We start from the raw sequence: 19975 nt of genomic DNA on the forward strand, positions 1-19975 counted from the left end.
AAGTAATAAATGTTATTTGCAGTTAACAATTTTCTTTTTTCTTTATTACAATATTTATGGCAAGACTAGGTACTTACGAGAAGGCGACTCACTGCTTCAGCTGATTCGATTCGTGCAACAACATCCCACTAGATACCCTAATAAACATAACATCGAATCAAACAAAGAAAAGTAAACGTCCTATTTATCATTTAATAAACGGTTAGTGGGTTCAACTCAAGCAGAACGTCAACAGTTAACTATAAAGAGTAAATAATTCCCTTGGAATTGAATTAGCTCGTGAATTCCGTGGATTAATTAAATTATATCCGACCTATTTCGATTAGCCCTTTCTTTCTTGTTTCCCATTCAAACCCTTCCACTTGAAAATAAATGTCATTGCAATAAATGAAATGTGACTTATTACAAATTTGATTCTACATAAATCATCTACCAAGTGAATGGTTATGACTACCCTACCCTTACAGTTTTCAATTACCTTTTTAGGGAAGAAATTACCTGTTTCGTGGTTTATTACATAAAATGATGTCTATGTGTACATATGCAACAAAATATTTGCTGTTTTGTACGTGTGTCTATTTTAGTTAAATAAAGTTTTTTTGTCATCAACCAGGCTAGTTTTAATATCAACCAAACTATAGTATTTAGAATGTAAGTATTATTGAAATATATATATTAAAGTTGCAGGTACATAATGTAGTATATATATAACAGTAATAAGGCGGCCATAAGATAAGTGTTTTTTAAGCCCAATTCGTATCTAGTTAGTAATCATTTTTGTTTTTTTATCTCACCGTCGGCAATGGAGCTGGTGGATCGCCTCATGGTAAACGCTACCACCGCCCATGAGCATTTGGAGAGGGGAAAAGTCATTACAGACATAACGCCTCTAAAAATGGGTTGCCAACTTCAAATTGGAAAGTGATTAAGAAAGAATCGACGAGAGGAATAAGGGAAAGGATTGAAAAGGGTAAGAAAAAGCATACAGGCCTCTGGTTCCCACTCACCGAACGAAACACAACAGTATGCTGTGTCACGCCGGGCTTTACAGTAAATTAATCATACGATATCTTACTGAGCAGTTTTACTTGAAACTTTATTTGCGTTAAGATACTGTAGATTACTATTAATTATAGTTTTTATATTAAATGGACTCATTAAGCGTTCGGAGAAAGCCTTGAAGCTTAACATAATACGTTAATTTTAAATTCAATGCTCCATTGCTAAGGTTTACTGTTTACGTAGTTAATCTTATTACTTCTCGGCTGAAGCAAAAAAGAAATTCGCCATTAAATAACAAGAGCAGCAAAATATCATTTTTAAAACAAACAAAACTTGGATAACAATGGTCAACAAGCGCTGTAAGCATTTTAATGAATTTCTTATTCAAATTAGCATTAAAAACTGCAATCCCGGTTGGGCTTGCGATTCTATAGAAAAACTTTAATTAACTACGGAGTTCGCTGTATGCAATGGACGGTGTAAATCTTACTATGTAGTTTTGATGATTCATTCGTCAAAGGCCAAATGCGACATAAGACGTTTGGAAGACGTCTAGTCATCTGATCGATTTACCAAGAAAGTTTTCCGGGACTTTTGACGTTGACTTTGGTTTGGATTTTTTTGTCTTCCTTATATATAGGCCTAACATGGGTACAAGAAAGGTAAAGTAAAGGTAAGGCAAGGTCGTTTTTGTGTTGGGATTGTGTAGAGAGAGCTCGCTTTTAATATCTGCTGACAGAACTCGATTTCTTAATTATCTATGACAAATTGATTAAGCCTAGTAGAATACTTGCACTTCGTTCCCTATATCTCAGGATGGTAAGGCTTACGCTATACAGTTCTCGTAGGTATGCCGAAACTAGATTTACAAAATAATTGTAAAAAATGGTGGTTAAAACACTGCTTTATGACACTGTTTTTCTATATGGCGATCGAAAAATATACTAGGTGGAAAAGTGGAAGTATTAAATTATCGCCTCAAGCTATTTTCAAAACTCCCGAAGTTTCGTGTTGCATTATGCAATACCAAATCAGTCGTAATTTCATAAATCTTCATAAAAATTATTATTTTTATTCCTTATTGTTATGGTCAATGGTTAATCAGTGAAAAATTTTCAAAAAGTTTGTGGTTTCTTTATATTCTGAAATTGAATTCTTAAAATTCCTAAAATGAAATGCAAAATCCAGTCATATTGCGAAGCTAAAAAAAACACCAACAACCATACAAAGGTCTTCTTCGTGCATTCCAGTCACATTTCTCTTTATTGTTTAGCGAGAAAGAGAAAACACCTGTGTTTGTACGCTGCGGATTTGATAAAAGAGAGCTGCCGGACAAATTTTAGGAAAAATTGCGAAACAAAAGGGTCTACACTCGCACTTTTATAACTTAGTGCTGTTCTAAATGTGAAATACTGTCTGTCTATAATTTATTTCTTCACGGCTAAGCAAAAATACCGATTTAGATGGAAACTATATCGAAACCGCGTCCTTCGCTGTTCCATGGTGTGACTTCCTATGATTCCACTTCAGCAATCAAATTCTTCTATTCTTTCGGTTTCACGTCGTCGTGCCCCCTCAAAGGTTTTATGTGCCTATGGAATATTTTGTTTTAAATACAGCAATATTTCAATAATGTTGCTAACAATAGTAAATGCCGCGAAAGTACCCAATGAAGCATAATAACAATAACGTAAATCAAATCACGGCTTGAGTATACAAAAGACAACACCATACGAGGCGAGAACTTTATTCCATTTATTGTTTGTCATTTCCCGATTTGTATTAATATGTATTAAACAAATAAGGTTAAGGAAAATGCACTTATTTTCCCGCCATTTCCTCTTGAATGGGATTATTTGCGTCTACAAATCCATCGTTTAACTTTTTCAAAAGAAACTTCTCGAAAGGGTCCGTAATAAAAATTCATTGTTCTGCTTATCTATAAGTCTTGAACACTACTAGAAAGTTCCGTATAAATTCCTGATGGGATGAAGTTATTTTTCAATGATAAAATCTTTTATTTATTGTGTTACTTGTATAAAACTACTTTAAGACAAACGTATTTGCTCAAGTTCTATGTTTTTCGCTAGAAGTTCATTTAATTTGAAACAAAGGTATACTTTTTGGATGTAAAATCTAAAAAAACATGATATTGATGCTATTGCACACTTATCACTTTTCGGCTTTACAAGTAACGTGGTATAAAATTTTTTACTGAGTACAGCACTATAATGGCTAAAAACATGACAAATAATCTATTACATGACAAATAAAAGCTTAATTATATTAGATAGCTATTCAATAATATAATATGTTGAGTATATTATAGATATCCGATGATTATTCTTAACAAAAAACTAAAAGCCTTCATATTGTCAAAACTAGGCCAAATTTAAAAAAGTAAACCGGAGTCACCAGGAACAAGAATAACGACAGGTAAGAGACACAAATACAAAAATGAAGCCGGCAAAATATGAGACAGAAATATACATACTATTTTATATTTTATTATATGTATATATCTAATTCTTTTGTCGATTTACTGAAGTTTCCCTTCTATGGTGTGTGAATCGCACACACACCTTGTTATTAAAATATATACAAATAAAGTTGTTTTTACAATTCTGTCATAATAAAAGATAAGAAAATAATCTGCGTCAAAACAGAAATCGCACATTAATTTGCAAATCATAAATAAATATGGTAGTATATTATATTCCATATTCGAATTAAATTTCCATAAGAAATCGCTTAAATTTCGCAGGTAGGCCTCCTCAAAAGAGATTCTTCATAAATCATTTATGTAAATTCTGGCAACAATGAACCTGAATAGAGGGTGCTCTATGGTTCATACCGGACGCGGGCCGCACTTCCCGCCAGTTTCTGATGGTTTTACTTCCCATTTCCTACGGTTAAGAACTTGACAGTTACAAATGAATTGTTTTAGTTTTTTATCTGTGATATTGTTGAAATTATATATTTTGCTTTTGTGTCAGTATATTTTTTTTATAAATTTAAGTGTCTATTTGTTATAGATGAGCTAAGAGTTAGTTATGACTTCCGGAAAAATATAGTCGAAATTTTAAATTCGAATACAACTAAGAATAACAAAATTATGTCATCAGCATACAAATATAGGATAAAAAGTTTAATTTTTTACCTTTGTTCTATTAAAAAACGATATCTATGCAGTAAAAATTGGTCAAGTGCGAGTCGGACACTATGCTATACATTATTCTTCCGTAAAAATAAGTTAAGGAGCAACCATGCCAACCGTTGCTAAGCCACGATTTTTTACAATATTCTATTGAAAATATATAGAAATCCATCATTACTGCGAATTCCAACTGTCTGAATATCACGGTCCAACAGATTCAGTCTGACTGGACGGATGGACGGCAGGCATTCTAACATACAAGACAGACGGTAGCTCAGTCTTCGTGCTAGCTGTTAAACGTGTCAAGTAAAAAAATAGTTAAATTCTATGTATGTTTTTTTCATATTTATTTATGACATTAAATTGTATTTTTCTATCCTAATATCCTTCTTCAGATGTATCAAACATAAATAGAAGCAATTAGCGAAATCTCAATGAGTTGCTCAACCGTGATACCGTTACCAAGGGAGATAAAATGTATTCTTATATAAGGAATGGGAATCCATTTTTATACATTATTATTGGCTAGAACTATATTATTCATCATTACATTAAATGTATCCCAATGGTTTATATTAAATCACAGCACACACACACACGTATAAAGTACATGCTCAACATGTATTTCCTATGCATTAAAACCACACTTTCATAACAGGACCTTCTAGACGGATCTAGAAATCCTTCGAATGAAACACGAAACCCGTCATTTGTTTCTTTTTATACAATACATTAATCAACCGCTCGCCTCAGCTCGGTCCAGGTATTTTATTTTTCATTTTTTTGCTTTACAATCTTATTACCGTAATCCGAGAGGAGACAAATCCAACAAACCAAAAACCATTAAAATCCGTTCAGACAATATAGAGTTATAAATGGTTTAACTCATACGGCTTTCTCTTTCATAACTAAATAGATGGTTCATATTTTTATCTGACATACCCAAAAATTAAGGACATTTCAATTCGACTGTTTTTTTTAGGTTTTTATACTCGATCGTTACAGAGTTGATAAGTTTTCAACCAAGGCGTAATTCTTTTTGGGTTTGATAAGAAATTGTTGTCGTTTGGTCCTATTTTAGAATTTGGCGAGCCACCTCCTCACCAGGGACGTTGGTGATCCTTTTTGTAAAAAAGAATTACATGTAATATATTTTTTTTTTCTTCCCATTTTAATCACACGTAATATTATATTGTTAATGAATTATTATTAAGAACTTTCAATTACTATTTTGTATAATTATTAAAATTAAATCTTTAATCACTACCTGTTTACCGATTATTGCCCCATAACTACACACGTTTTATAATACGAGAACTTAAAACCCGTGGACCTTATTTGTGTTGATTTGTATGTAAACATATTGTGACCATAATATATTATATTATTTACGTGTCACGCTGTTTATCCGCGATGCACTCCTAAACTACTAAACCGATTTTATAAATCTGTACACCAGGTGCAGTTTTTTATTAAACTTAAAATATAGGATAGTTTAATTATTTCAATTACGATAAATGCGTATCCGGGTGGAGCCGGGAGTATATATTATTTATACAATTCAATTATATACCTCGTACCAACTGTGTGGAAAGCTTAACTTAATTACGTATCTAGATTTCGCCAAAACTACTGACCGATTAATTCATTACGTACACAAATAGTCTAGAAACTAATAAAGAACACAGGCTACTATTTACATGCGAGTAAAAGACGAGGAGGGGTGATAAGAGTCAAAAGTCGCTTGAAATTTTTTATTTCGTGCTATTGATTAGGAATAAACAAAAGAAGGTATAACTTATATTTTGTTAAGCTTTTTTTATTGTGGGAGTCGAGCACGCTTCGGCACGAATCGAGCCAGCTCGCACCGGGGAAGTACCACACCCCCACAGAAAACCGGCGTGAAATAATAGCTTGCTATTGTGTTTCGTACGGTGAGTGGGGGAGCCGGAGGCCCATATCCTTTTCCTTACCCTTCCTAGTCCTTCCCTTTATTCCTCTCATCAATCCTTTCCTAATCCCTTCCCAATTAAAGTCGGCAATCCATTTGTAGAGGCGAAAGGTCTGCAATTGACCTTACGCCTCTCCAAATGTTCATGGGCGGTGGTAGCGCTTACCATCAGGCGACCCACCAGCTCCATTGCCGACTATGACATAAAAAAAAAAAAAAGCTTCTCTATATTTACGGAATCATTGCAAGATATAACCGATGTTAGCTCGAGCCTAAATACTGAATCAAAAATTATCCAAACTCACTATTCTATATGGACGAAATCGTAAAACAGCTATTTACGATTTTTTTGATTCGAGTTTGATTTATTAAAAAAATATTTTATCTGAAAACAGAAATTACTGAACAAATATATGGAAATGGGTGATCAGCTGATATGCTAAAAAGGCAGGCTGATTTGATAATGATGAAGACTTGGACAAGGAAGATAAAATTAAGGTCTAACACATTTATCTTGATTTTTTCTTCATTTACTAGATATCTATTTACCTATTGTTATAAACTTGTGTTACGTTACGTTGTATAAGTACTCTGAAATTACCTTTTAACGATTAATAGGTAAACAAGTATGCAATCAATTGGAATTAGGTAAGTACCTGACTCTGTCTAGCATTAATCGAGTTCAAAATATAGTCAACTATATTACTGCTGGACATATAAATAATTATTAATTAATAGGCAATTTAAAATTACTGGCGTCCAATAGGCACGCAGATTCAAAGTATCGATCTACTGCAAATCGTCCACTGCACAATTTATTATTAACGAAGAAAATTGTAAAAGCCTCAATTATTTTTGGCTTGATGCAGCGAAAGCTGAAATGGATTCCTCGTTAACATACCTTTTGATATTTAATGTACGCGAATCGTGTTCCCGTAATCCTCATTAATATTATTATTATTAATGCGAAAGTTTGTTTGCTTGTCCTTCTTTACGTCGCAACGTAGTGATTAAAACATACATATTATGTTTTTAGTGTCTGGGGATAGTTAGGAGCCAGCTTCCTGAAAGTAACATGAACATCTATTTTTTATCGCGGGGAACACCTCATTCCTATGCAAAGGTCCATTATAATGCGCATTCGAATCACTTTTAACTTATAAATATTAAATTTTGCTATATAGCGTTATTTTAAAAATGTGTCATGAATGACAACTGTAAATTTTTTCGGAGGGCAAGCCACACGCCCTTTTATTGCATTTCATTAATAAATTGTTATGGCAGTTACATATTCTAAATAGAATACTGTATTCATAAGAAACAAATTAAAAAAAAATTATGTTACCAAAATTGCAAGCCTTTATTCAAAATAATATGTATTTGACATTACGCTACTGATAAGCAACACTTTTATTGAACGCTTGTAACACTAGCATCACTGACTGTCATTCGCATTTCAATTTTCAAAACTCATCTGTCAATTTTGACGTTAACATTCGTGTATCGGTCGGCATTCAGTGTGAGCGTGCGGTTCTTTTATTGAAAAATAAATAAACAGTTTAGTATAAAAAAATCAAAATATGTATTTTCCGCGCTCGTGCGATACCTTCGTAGTCCTGCCGCCTTTCACCAAAAACAATACTGTAATATTTGGAAAAAATTCCGATCGGCCACAGAACGAAGTCCAAGAAGTGATTTTTGTAAAAGATAGAATTCGTGAATCAACATTGAGGGTAAGTAACGTTAATTGATAACTTGTTATAGTGTTAATTCTTCGACAAAACGTAAATGTCTTTGACGTTGACTAAAATAATGAAGAAAGAAAATATCCGGTACATAAAGAACATTATTTATTGCATTTACAAAAAAAATGAAAACTCATTATTTGGTATCTAGATTTTAATGATCGCAATTATGTTCTGAATGTCTAGATACGTAAGTGCGCTATTTTTACGTCATCTTTGTTATAGAAATACTTCAAGGAAGTAAATATAAAACTGTATTAGGGTATTTCCAAATATGTTACGCGTAAATAATATAACTATACAAATATTGTAAACGACGATATAGCAATTTGGCGTGTAAATTTTAACAATTGCCTATAAATTTTTTACCATCACTTTAATATGTATTTATTGTTTGAGTAGATGTATTCAATAACAGTACATCATTAGTGAAGAATAAAAAAGTAATAAAATTATATCTTGCATGTTGCCTCAGCAATTCTTATAATATAATTATTCTATTCTCTGTTTCAAATTAAATATTAAATTTGTTATTCCCAAAGCTCATTTCTCTATTATACCATGATTTAGATTATATATTATTTACTTTAATATTTTCCTTTGTTTCGAATTTCTTTCATGTAAATACACCACTGCTCTCAGAAATTATTGGTCTTAAAAACCTGTTCAATGTACTCTCAAATATATTGTAATAAAAAAAATCTTATCATTACATTGTTCATATGTTATTATTAACTATCTATTCACTGCACTCAGCTACATGCAAAACATATTTGTACAAGTAAAATTCCAAACCCCATACTATCAATTGAAGTTGAGGTCCTGACAATGAAGCCACTGTTAATAGTCTTAAATCCTGTTTGAAATACAATAATATGATGTGGTTTAACCAATATCCTACCAGCTTTAGAGCCAGGAAACAGATCTTAATTTGAAAGAGAAATATCATTGCATAGTTGCAGTATCGTCAAATATTTAAATGAATTATTGCATTATAAAATAAACCTTATTGCATTCATAATAAGAGCCGTAAATATGCTATGTACCTTAAGAATACCACCCACACATGAAGTGTTGTGTTGTGTAATTCTAAACCTTGCATTGCTGTATATGACCTATCTGTAAACTGTCTACTAATCTGTATGTTACATGGAACCCTTTTATCTCGGTTCATAGGAAACTTTGTAAGCTAAATTAATGTTTCTGCATGTAATAAATTTGTTGTACTTGGCACATTTATTATTTTTTTATGATAGCAAGTTAAACAAATTTCATATCTATACTTGAAAAAGAATTAACAATTGGATAAAATTTTCTTACGGCTGAGTAAAAAGTTTAATTCATACACTAGAAAATTTTCATTTTTCCGTTTGAAACCCTCATAGTTACTTGATCAGTTATTCATTTACAAATTAGAGATAATTTTTTTAAATTATTATTACGATTTAATTTTACTCTTCCCATTAAACTGTTTAAAAGAGCATGAACTAACTTACAAACGTGATTAACTGTGGACTAAAAATACAAAATGTTTTCATACATACATACCAATTGTATTCCACCTTTCAGTGTACCTACATAACGATATCCGAGAGTTCCGAACCAATAAACGACGTGATACTCAGCAAGCCCGCGTGGATGTGGGGGGCGGAAATGGGGGCGAATAGCAAGAGCGTTGCTATTGGCAACGAGGCGGTGTGGACCAACAACAACGAGGGGGAGGGGGACGCGAGACAGAAGCGGCTTTTGGGCATGGATCTCGTGAGGTGAGTGGAAAGCTGGCGTATATTTCATGCTTTGTGATGATTTTTGTTTTTTTTTATATTTAGTTTATGGATGGGGACATGTGATGATTTTTTGTGTTTATGATTGCAATCAGAGCTGTTATATTTGTGTAAATAAAAGTTTTTCTGTCTATTTTTTTGCGATATACTATGGCGAAATTTCCGTATACTTTATAATGACAAAAAATATTATCCCGGATGTTTGTATTAATATGAATTATTCTTGCTCTTTTCCACAAAACGCGGAATATTGAATGCATTTTTTAAACTGCAATGTACAGTTTTAAAATGCAGGATGATTGAAGGGCAAAACCACATACGAAAACTTGTAAGTTTTGTGCGGGCCGAATGCCTTAATTTTTGTTAACTTACGAATCTTTGTAATCTATGACGAAATAATAATAAAAGTCACGTTACTAAAGCAAATATGTGTACTTTTTCTCGATTCTATAAAGATAAATGTGCTTGCGTCAGCTAATGATAATTTATTTAATATGTTATTAAAGTGAGAAAATTACATCCAAGTATTCAATTTGCTACTAATGCTGCACTGGTTTCCTTATAACTAGAATGAATAGTTAAGAAAACTAAAGCAATGCTCACCTTTTGCCAAAGCGAAATTAATATTATTATATTATAATATATGAATATCTTTATACCGTGTTAAGGAGGTCATTTTAATATCGTAAACATTATTTTGCAAAGAAATAACAATACGTTCAATCACGTATAAATTGTATCAATAAATTATATTTCACAAAGGTCACGTATCGTAGTATATTTACCACATGGCAGGCACCAGCTTTTAAATAAAAAAGAATCATAAAAATCAGCTCACCCAGTAAAAAATTATGAGGTAACAGACAGACAAAAATACAGTCGAATTGTTTACCATCATTTTTGAAGTCGGCTGAAAATAGCGCGTAAATATTTTTTTGAAACAAGTATGTTCGTAGATACAGGAATTACCCATACAGCGTCACAATTTTTTTAAATTTTTTGTTCTTCATAATATTATTATAGACAAATTAACTTAATGCAGCTGTTGATATAGCGGCGAGTGTAAATAACAATTCTGAAATTTATTCATTGCGAAGATAAACAAACCGCAAAAACAACATTTTGCTCAGAGAGTAGTCAACTTTTCCCTCATGAGGGAAGACGCCTAAAGGGATGAACCCTACGTCCCGTATAGGGATCAGCTTTCTACATTTGTTTCACTGATCTATTTTCTTTATGTACTATCTGGGTAAGGACTTCCCGTAACGAGACTTTCTTAATTAGCCCTTAGACCCTCTAATTCAATTCTCTTTATCTAGCTGTGACTTAGTATAAGTTTGAACACTGACTATCTTGAAATCAAATTTGCGAGTGTTACCTTAAATTGGCTTGTGCTGTCATTACACATACTACGCTACTCCTGGCCGATCCATTTACGCTGCTGCTTTTCTACTTTGTGTTGTTACGCTTTATCCTATCCTACAAATCCTACTTTCCTATCCTACTAATATTATAAATGCGAAAGTTTGTAAGGATGTGTATGTGTTTGTTGCTCTTTCACGCAAAAACTACTGAACCGATTGCAATGAAATTTGGTACGTAGACAGTTGGACTGGAACTGGAATAGCATATAGGCAACTTTTTATTCCGCTATTCTTACGGGTTATGGACTTACGCGGGTAAAACCGCGAGGCGCAGCTAGTATCTTATAATACCTTATAAGGTATGAGTATTGTTCTTAATTGAACTGCAGTCTAACTACTTTTAAATAAAACCACTTTCACTTCATTATAGTTCCAGTTATTTCGGATAAATACCGGTTCCATTACATGATTTGGTTTTAATGTAAAATATGTATCTCCTTAATTTAATATTTCATTGTTGGAGCTAGTATTCGTTAAACATGGTAATACGATACCCTTACGTATGTCAATTACATTTATTATGCCTAGTATATGCGGTACGTATCCAACAAACTGAATAATAATAAGATTTATCTTTACAGGCTGGGTTTAGAAAGAGGTAACACAGCAGAAGAGGCGTTGGATGTGATCACGTCGCTTCTAGAAAAGTACGGCCAAGGTGGGCCGTGCTCGGAATTCGATGATAGTCATTTCTATCACAATTCCTATCTTATAGCTGATCCCAAAGAGGCCTGGGTTCTGGAAACCAGTGGGAAACTGTGGGCCGCCGAGAGAATAGAGACTGGATACAGGAACATATCGAATGGGCTGACTATAAAGTCGAAAATCGACAAGCACTCGGAGAATCTGTTTGAGATCGCCGAGAAGATGGGTGTCTGGGATGGCAAGGTATTTGATATCACTATTGGTCTTAATTGTATTAACAATGAGTACGATTTGCTAACTTATTTGCCATAATAAGAATCTTAACCTTGATTCATTTTAGTCTAAATATTAAATTATGTTACAAAATATATATCTTTAGTTCACAATAAACTAATCTTATATATAAAATTCTCGTGTCACAATGTTAGTCTCTATACTCCTCCGAAACGGCTTGACCGATTCCTCTGAAATTTGGTAAGCATATTGGGTAGGTCTGAGAATCGGCTAACATCTATTTTTCATACCACTAAACGATAAGAGTAAGGCAGAACAGCGTTTGCCGGGTGCAGCTAGTAGTATATATTGTTATGAATGAGATATTATGTTCTATTTATGTACGTAATCCCTGAATGCTACAGGCCCTATATTACTCAGGGATCCCTTACATATCCCGTTGGAAAAGAAGACGGTGAAAGCATTTTCGAAATCGGTCCAGTAGAACAAACAAGCCATTCAGCTTTATATTTTTAGTAACGATGTCCTTCTTCCTTCCAATGTAATAAACGGAATGAGCTTCTACGCATTTTAAAGTAATTAAAATTATGTTGTTAGTCTTTCACGACCCTTAACAGATTTTGCCGAGAATTGGCAATGATGATTGAAAGGCGGAAGCCGTGTATCGCAGATAGGTATAAATTATATAAATATAGACTCTTTGTATGCCCAATAACAACGGCATGCATTGTGCTAAATGCACTTTTCCTATTCTTAGCATAGGTTATCTGTCTATACAATGTTTCCAGGAACTGCATACAATGTATTATAATTTTTTCCTCATAGATTCGCGATAAGTTCATTTGAATAACTATAATCCTAGCTAAGGAGACCACTGATTACTCACTTTTATCAGGCTATTCCAATGTGACTTCATCACAAATATTTTCCGCGACGCGTCAGTTTTGTTTATAAAGTACTTAATAATTGCTTAATTTAGACCATACGTGAATGGACAATACGCATTACGCGTTCCTCAATGTAGGTACTGTCTATATTATACAGTATGTAACACTAGCTATAGTGAAGGAGAATTGATTTGAAATTAACCATTTTTAACATTCGACGCAAAAAGAGGGGTGTTTTAAGGTTGACGTCGATTTTCGTCTGTGTTTTGAAAGCCAGTTTCCTTGCGGTGGGAACTCATGAAAAATGAAGGCTTAAAGGGTTTTTTCTTAAAACTCAACAAACGCCACTGGCTTCAAATTACAGTGTAGTGACAGTAGAGTTTAATTTCGGATTATATCATGTTTCGTGTAAGCTTTAAAGGATAGTATTATTGAGCGAATATATCACATTTTAGTTCTGAGCGCGTTTGTCCGTCAGTTAGAACTAGTTATAATACATTTAGTTACAAGTAGTTCTAGCTAAAGAAACCGCGTTCTGACGACAACGGGTTTCAGCTGTAAAAATCCTACAAAAATCGAATCAGATATGCAATCAATTAATGTCAAAATACAAATATATATCATTGCTTTATTTTCCTAACCATAATACCGAAAATGAAACAGATCGTTAAGTTAAAGTAAATTTATCTTTACCCCGGATTTATTTAAACAACAAGACACACGACAAACGACCAACAAGGAACGTTAGACTGTTCCTACTTCATTTTTCTAAGCAGCAATGGGCAAAAACCGATGAAACGACATTCCAGGGTAAATTCGACTTCACGTCCGCGTTCTCGTCCGGCGGCGACGAGAAGCGTCAGGCGGAAGGCGAGAGGCTGCTCTCCGAGCTGTCCGCCAACAAGACCTTCGATGTCAGAGACATGTTCAAAGTACTGCGCCATAAGGACAGTTGCATTTGTCGCTCCGTTGACGACACTTTTCCTACGCAGGGGAGTCAGGTATGAAAAAAAAACAACAATCAAGTGTGTTTTAACTTCACAGCAGAAGAGTTAGTTCGACGACATATTGTGACATCTGCCAATTCGCACTTGGCCAGCGTGGTGTATTCTTGTCTAAAACTTTATAGGAGGCCAGTTTCCTAAGCTGTGGGAACATATATGGGCTGATGATGATGATTAGTACAGAAGTTTGACACTTTTTATAATATGTTTTGCGGTTTGCAACCTTATGAATTTTGCAACAGCGCTTACAGTCGCATAACCACCTTTTGCCATTCGTTAGTAAGACAAAAATTTCACTATGTCTAATTAATAATATGTTAGGTAAGATTGGGTATGAATGCTTTAGTGTCTAGACCTATGCTCAGGGCAGTTTACTGCGCAGGCGAATCTGATAAGCGCAAATGCACATTGGTCACCCATCCAATTTATGACCGTACTGACCGTTGTTTAACTTCGAGTTTTATTATATTTTGTTGTTATAGTAGCAACAGTAATACACTGACTTGGAATTTTAAGTTGTTTCACTATTTATTTATTTATACTCACTATCAATCGTTAATAAAATTGAGCCTAGTGGCAGACAGACGGACAGGTGTAGGAATGGAAAAAACAAAAAAAACTTTCAAATTCTACAGCGCTCAGCATTTAAGCCATAACACAACTTATCCATGAGAAAATCTAAATTTATAATTCGCTCAAAATTTACATCGGATAACAAAAAAATAATTTCCGATCACATTAAAGTTAAGTAAGTTATCTTCCAGTTTAAAGACAAAGACCGGTTTGTAAAACATTTTCCTATATAAAGACGGCATGTATGGCTAGAAAAATAATTAATTAAAACCAATTACCTGTTCCAAATTCTACAGAGGATGTAAATTTAACAATTCCCAATTATTTAATGCGTAAAATTGCCCTTCATTTCATATGCGTAATGCTTTAATCTATAAATTAATAATATGGGTATTTATTTGTTACGTAAATAACATAACACGACGTAATAAGAGACGGGAAAGGTCAATACGAAACGCTTCTAAGATAGTGGAATTGACGTCAGCAGTGTCATAAGGAAAGCTGTTGTCACATAATGACGCTTTTCTTACGCAGGGGTGTGACGATATAAAAAACTCGTCTCATTCATGTATCTATTCACGTCATAGTTTACTATGCAGTATCTATATAGTTACTTTGTTATCACTGTTAGAAACGAGCGTGATCTCTGAGTACTATCCAATTAATAAAGGCGAAGGTTTATTCGTAAGATTATATGGATGTTTGTTACTCTTTCACGCAAAGGCCTCTATTAGGATCTGTATGATGTTTGGTTATGGTCTGGATTAAAACGTAGGCTACAGTTTAGCCGGGTACCATGCGCCGCCGCCGGTTTCAGCTAGTAAGGTTTATAATATGTGTAACGGTTGAAGACGGGTCGGTCTACTGGTTTTTATATATATTTATTTGTTTATTCTTAAGAAAAATACAAAACAGATTTAATAATGTAAATATAGCTTAAAACTATTGCATAAGGCCGCCATGCAACCTTTGGGCAAAGGGCAAAATATATATTATAACAAAGGTAGGGTCTTGGAAATTAAGAAAAAGTACATACATAAAACTAAAAGGACCAATGATATACAAGATACGCTAAGTTTTATATTTTTATATAATAAACTGTGGTCTTAAAACTGTCTCTTTGTATTCCCAGGTATCGTCAATCTCGTCAGAGGGCATGTCGGTGCACTGGTTCACAGCCACCCCCGATCCGAGCGTGTCCTATTTCAAACCGTTTGTTTTCACCCCCAATGCTGTTATATCCCCGCATACTGTGAGCCCTAAAAAGGTGAGCATAAGTTTAAGTGAGCTGTTCTAACTATGGAAATTGATTATATATATATTTTTTTGGTGCAGAATAATTTATTTATTTTGTCATCTATGTATTTTTATTTGGATGTATTTTACGAAATTAACCAATTATAATACTTCATAATTGAACTTTCGTTATGGGTAATCTTATAGCAAATTTATTGATTTGCATTTAGGTCTATCGCGCTGGCAGATTTTATCGAAATTTCGAAAAAAAATGTGATAAAATGACATATTATAAGAAGATATCAATACAAAGAGCTTCATAATTTATTCTATAACTATCTATCTATCCCATATCCTGTTCTAGGGTCTCAAACTATCTCCGTATCAAATATCATTCAAATCGGTTCAGTGGTTTAGGCGTGAAGAGACACACAGAGCAACTTCCACATTTATAAGATAATCCACGGTAAACAAATCTATAAGTCAAAAATAACGTTATATTTCAGCCCAACCGGGAGCATCAACTCTACGCACTGCATATGAAGCACGTGCTAGCAGCAAAGGACGAGAAAATAACTAAAGTCCTCCAGGAAATAGAACAAGGCTGCCTCAATGAGATCGAAGAGCTTATACATCATAACGATAAAGACAAATCGCTGAAAGGTGTAGATGACCTATTCAAGAACTGCGTGGAAACCGAAGTTAAACTCTACGGCTAGATTATCCATTTTCCTACTGGTAATATCATACCCACATGTTTTTTTCATATTTCCACTTGTAGATTCTCAGCACTTGCTTGTATTATATCTGCTTCGTGCATCATACCAGAGATGGATGTATACAACTGTCCTTGTCTAACAAAACATATAACTTTATGGTGCGATATAAATGTGTTAGAATCGCTAGCAGTTGGAATTTAGTTCTAGTTGAAGTTAGCACAGAACAAACTGCGATTTAATCAATTTTGAACTTTATTAATATTCATTAAAAGTGCTATTTCGCAAATCCAGTATTTAACGTAATTTTTTCTTATTGTATTTTTATATGGAATTGCAATTGCATAGATAGCAGTGTGGTTTGGCAATTTTATTTTCGACGCTTTTTAAAAATATATAAGTAAAGTATTAATATTTAAGTAATGCTAAAAGCACATCGTAATTCTAAAACGTAGTGTATGCAGTTTATAGGTTATACTTGGTTCGTGTCCCAAATTTGGGACGAAAATATATGTATGTGCCTCGACTCAAATGTATCGAACTAAATATCTGTTATATGATAGCAATAATTTTTTACATAGATTTTATTGATAGATTTAGTTCATAATTCAAAATTTATTGTCATGTTATGGCGCCAAAGTTATGATTAAGTCGGTGTTGCTAGTTTAAAAATTTATAGATATATTATATGTACTTTTTATCTGTATTTCTATCTATGTTGATATAATAAAAATGGCAACTGTATGTGTGCTTTGGCTTCTGGAATTCTGCCATTTTAAATTGTTTGTTTGTTAAATATAATTAATAAAACATACATTTACAGAGAAGCAATGTTAGTTATAGTGACGTGATGGTGAAGGTGCTTTACATATTGATAATATTTCATGTTTGTAATGTTTTTTAATTAAATGTTTTATGAATTTTTGACAGTTATTTATATAATAAAAAGGTTAATGTATTCATAGTATATTACCTCCATTCAATGTTTAATAGCTTAAATGAAATTTAATATATAGTGTCTAGTTTCTTCATAAAGAAGAGAGCATAAAGTTTTGGTCTTTGACATTTAAGTCGGACAGAATACAATAATTATTATTATTATTGTTTGTTATGTATGATAGTAAAAAGGTCATAAATGCAATTGGATATGAATTACAATTTATTGAATTATGTTTATATTAATATGCTACTTTATTTTAAGGTTTTATAAATGATCTGTTCAATTAAAAAAATTTAGCAATAAAATACCTCCCTTATTCACAATGCTATAAGCACTGAATTTAAGTGGCCCAAACCGGACAAACATCTGCAAAATCTCAAATTGTCTCCAATGTTGCTATAATTCCTATTTTATTTGTATCGTGCGTTATTGTAATATTATCATCGGACGAATCGACTTGTATCTTAATTTTTTTTTTTACAAGTTTACCGAGGGTAGAAAATTAAATTTATGGGATTTCTTGAAAAATAAAACCAAATAACTAACTTTATTTTACGATGTTTCACAAGAAGTGAGGATATGGTCTCAAATTTATTGTCGTTTTGTATTTTATGTTCTTGGGCACGTTGTGGCCCAATGTAGCTGCCATAGTGTTAATAGTTATAATTATCTTTAATTTTGCACTTTTATTGCAATTAGTAATTAAATATTTGAATGTGCTTATTATTTTTATTGTAAACTAATGAAAATTCATTTGATTATATTCATCTAATGTAATTTTTTTTTTAATTAAAAAGAACAATGGCAGAATTGAAAATCTGGATTCATTTTTGTAATTAATATGAAATAACTATTATTTCTATACTAGTCGAGTGTTGCCAATATACTAAATCATTGTTTTTTTTATTATCTGTGAGAACATTAAGGAATTCAAATCATTTTTAGAATGAGTTAATGTGACTTATAACTATACTATCCAACATATTAATAATATAGAGATTAGTTCGAGAACTTTCTTAAATGTTATGGCTACAATGACTACAATAAAAATATAGTGTGTTTAGCGAGATATCAATGATGCTCATACACTTTTCGTTTATGGTTTTTTTACCCGACTTCAAAAAATTAGGTGTTTCCCAAATCGACTGTATCTCTTGTGTTTTTACTGGGTGAATCAATTTTGTTAATTCTTGTTTTATTTGAAAGCTGGTGCCTCCCGTGTGGTCCCATTTAAAATTGGTCTAGTTCTTGCAATATGAAAGCAGTTTAGATTATTATTAATAATCTTATTTCTATTTTACTTTTATTATTGACGATAAAAAATAAAATTGAATGCTTTAATTGTGTCGAGAAGTTACTGAACTAACTCCGTTCAGATAGACAAGAGACGCATGATTCTCGGAAAAGTAACTTTTAAAATGTTTTTTTTTTTTTGAATTCTAAATATCTTTTCGTAGCATTCTCTAGATTTTTTTTTTATTAAGTTATTCATTTTTGGATATTTCTCACATATAAGACACTACCTATTCTTCTCAATTCATTTCAAGTATTGAAGTCTGCCATTGTTCTTTGTATCTGAAAGTTTAATACTTCGTCGTTTTTACCATTGAGGAGGTTTTTATCAGAATGGTGTGCTGGTGTTTTATGTTTATACTGTCTAGTTTTTTTTTACTTTGTATAAAATATTAATTTAGTTCACGTTATGCTGTTGAGTTTTTAAAATCAACTCACATTTTGATGTTACAACTCGTATATATATCTAACCCCTTACGTATATTTTTATATAGTATAAAATTACATTTGAATCATTGATATGAACGAGTATTGGTAGATCCTACTAATATTAGAAATGCGAAAGTTTGTAAGGATATTCGTCTATACGTACGTACGTATCGTATCATTTATATAAATGATTTAACTACAATTTTGTCAAATCTTTATGCAGATGAGTAGATTGAATAGCATATGTATCGACTACACAATGTTACCGTTTCGTTTTGTAGTTATCGATATTACTAATTATGTATTTGATAATTTTAGTTTTAATTTTCGACCTCCAAATGGAAGTTGATTTTGAAAATCCAGCATTTAGTTTTTAGTTCTTACATTTTAAACTTAATTTGTTCACGATAGTATTCCTGACGGCCATTAAAACGTTTCTTTGAAATGCTGTAGGTATGCGTTAGTGTTCGATTTATTTTGGCATTAAAAAAATATTTTAAAATGTTGTTTTATTTTTATGTGGCTATGCGCCGCTGACAATCTTAGTTCCTATATATCGCCTACGTAAGAGTTTTGTAACTTTTCTCTCCGAGTTGTTTTTAAGGATATATTTATTTTGTTTCCGTATAAGATACTTAACAGCTGCATTGATTACCCTGATCGTAAACGAGTTCTTTTTAATGTCACTATAAATGCGTACATTTTTCAAACGAAAGGTATTTTATATCTAGTTTCCCACCCGCGGCTTCGCTTGCCTTAGAATGACATAGATGGTATAAATAGTTTTCATCCAGTTCAGTGTTATTTGAAAATGACTTCGAAAAGAGATTATTTGTGTAAGAAATTTCTAATTGCGAAAATAAAATACATATTTCTAGAATCGAAGGCCTTTAATTCCATATAATTACACAACTTAGCCTGAAGTATCACATGAATCACCGAAATAAGGTTAAAA

At 32.6% G+C, this 19975-nt stretch overlaps 1 protein-coding gene across 1 annotated transcript; it reads left to right on the top strand.

Annotated features, from left to right (window-relative positions):
• The first annotated feature begins 7610 nt into the window (after window positions 1–7610).
• LOC119835585 (secernin-3) lies at window positions 7611–19161 on the top strand. Its single transcript, XM_038360499.1, has 6 exons — window positions 7611–7843; window positions 9425–9621; window positions 11645–11951; window positions 13639–13830; window positions 15539–15673; window positions 16149–19161. The coding sequence occupies exons 1-6, from the start codon at window positions 7691–7693 to the stop codon at window positions 16359–16361; spliced, it is 1197 nt and encodes a 398-aa protein (XP_038216427.1). The 5' UTR covers window positions 7611–7690; the 3' UTR covers window positions 16362–19161.
• Window positions 19162–19975: the final 814 nt, after the last annotated feature.

This window comes from Zerene cesonia, chromosome Z (assembly GCF_012273895.1).
Source record: "Zerene cesonia ecotype Mississippi chromosome Z, Zerene_cesonia_1.1, whole genome shotgun sequence".
In the NCBI taxonomy this organism is placed as follows: Eukaryota; Metazoa; Arthropoda; class Insecta; order Lepidoptera; family Pieridae; genus Zerene; species Zerene cesonia.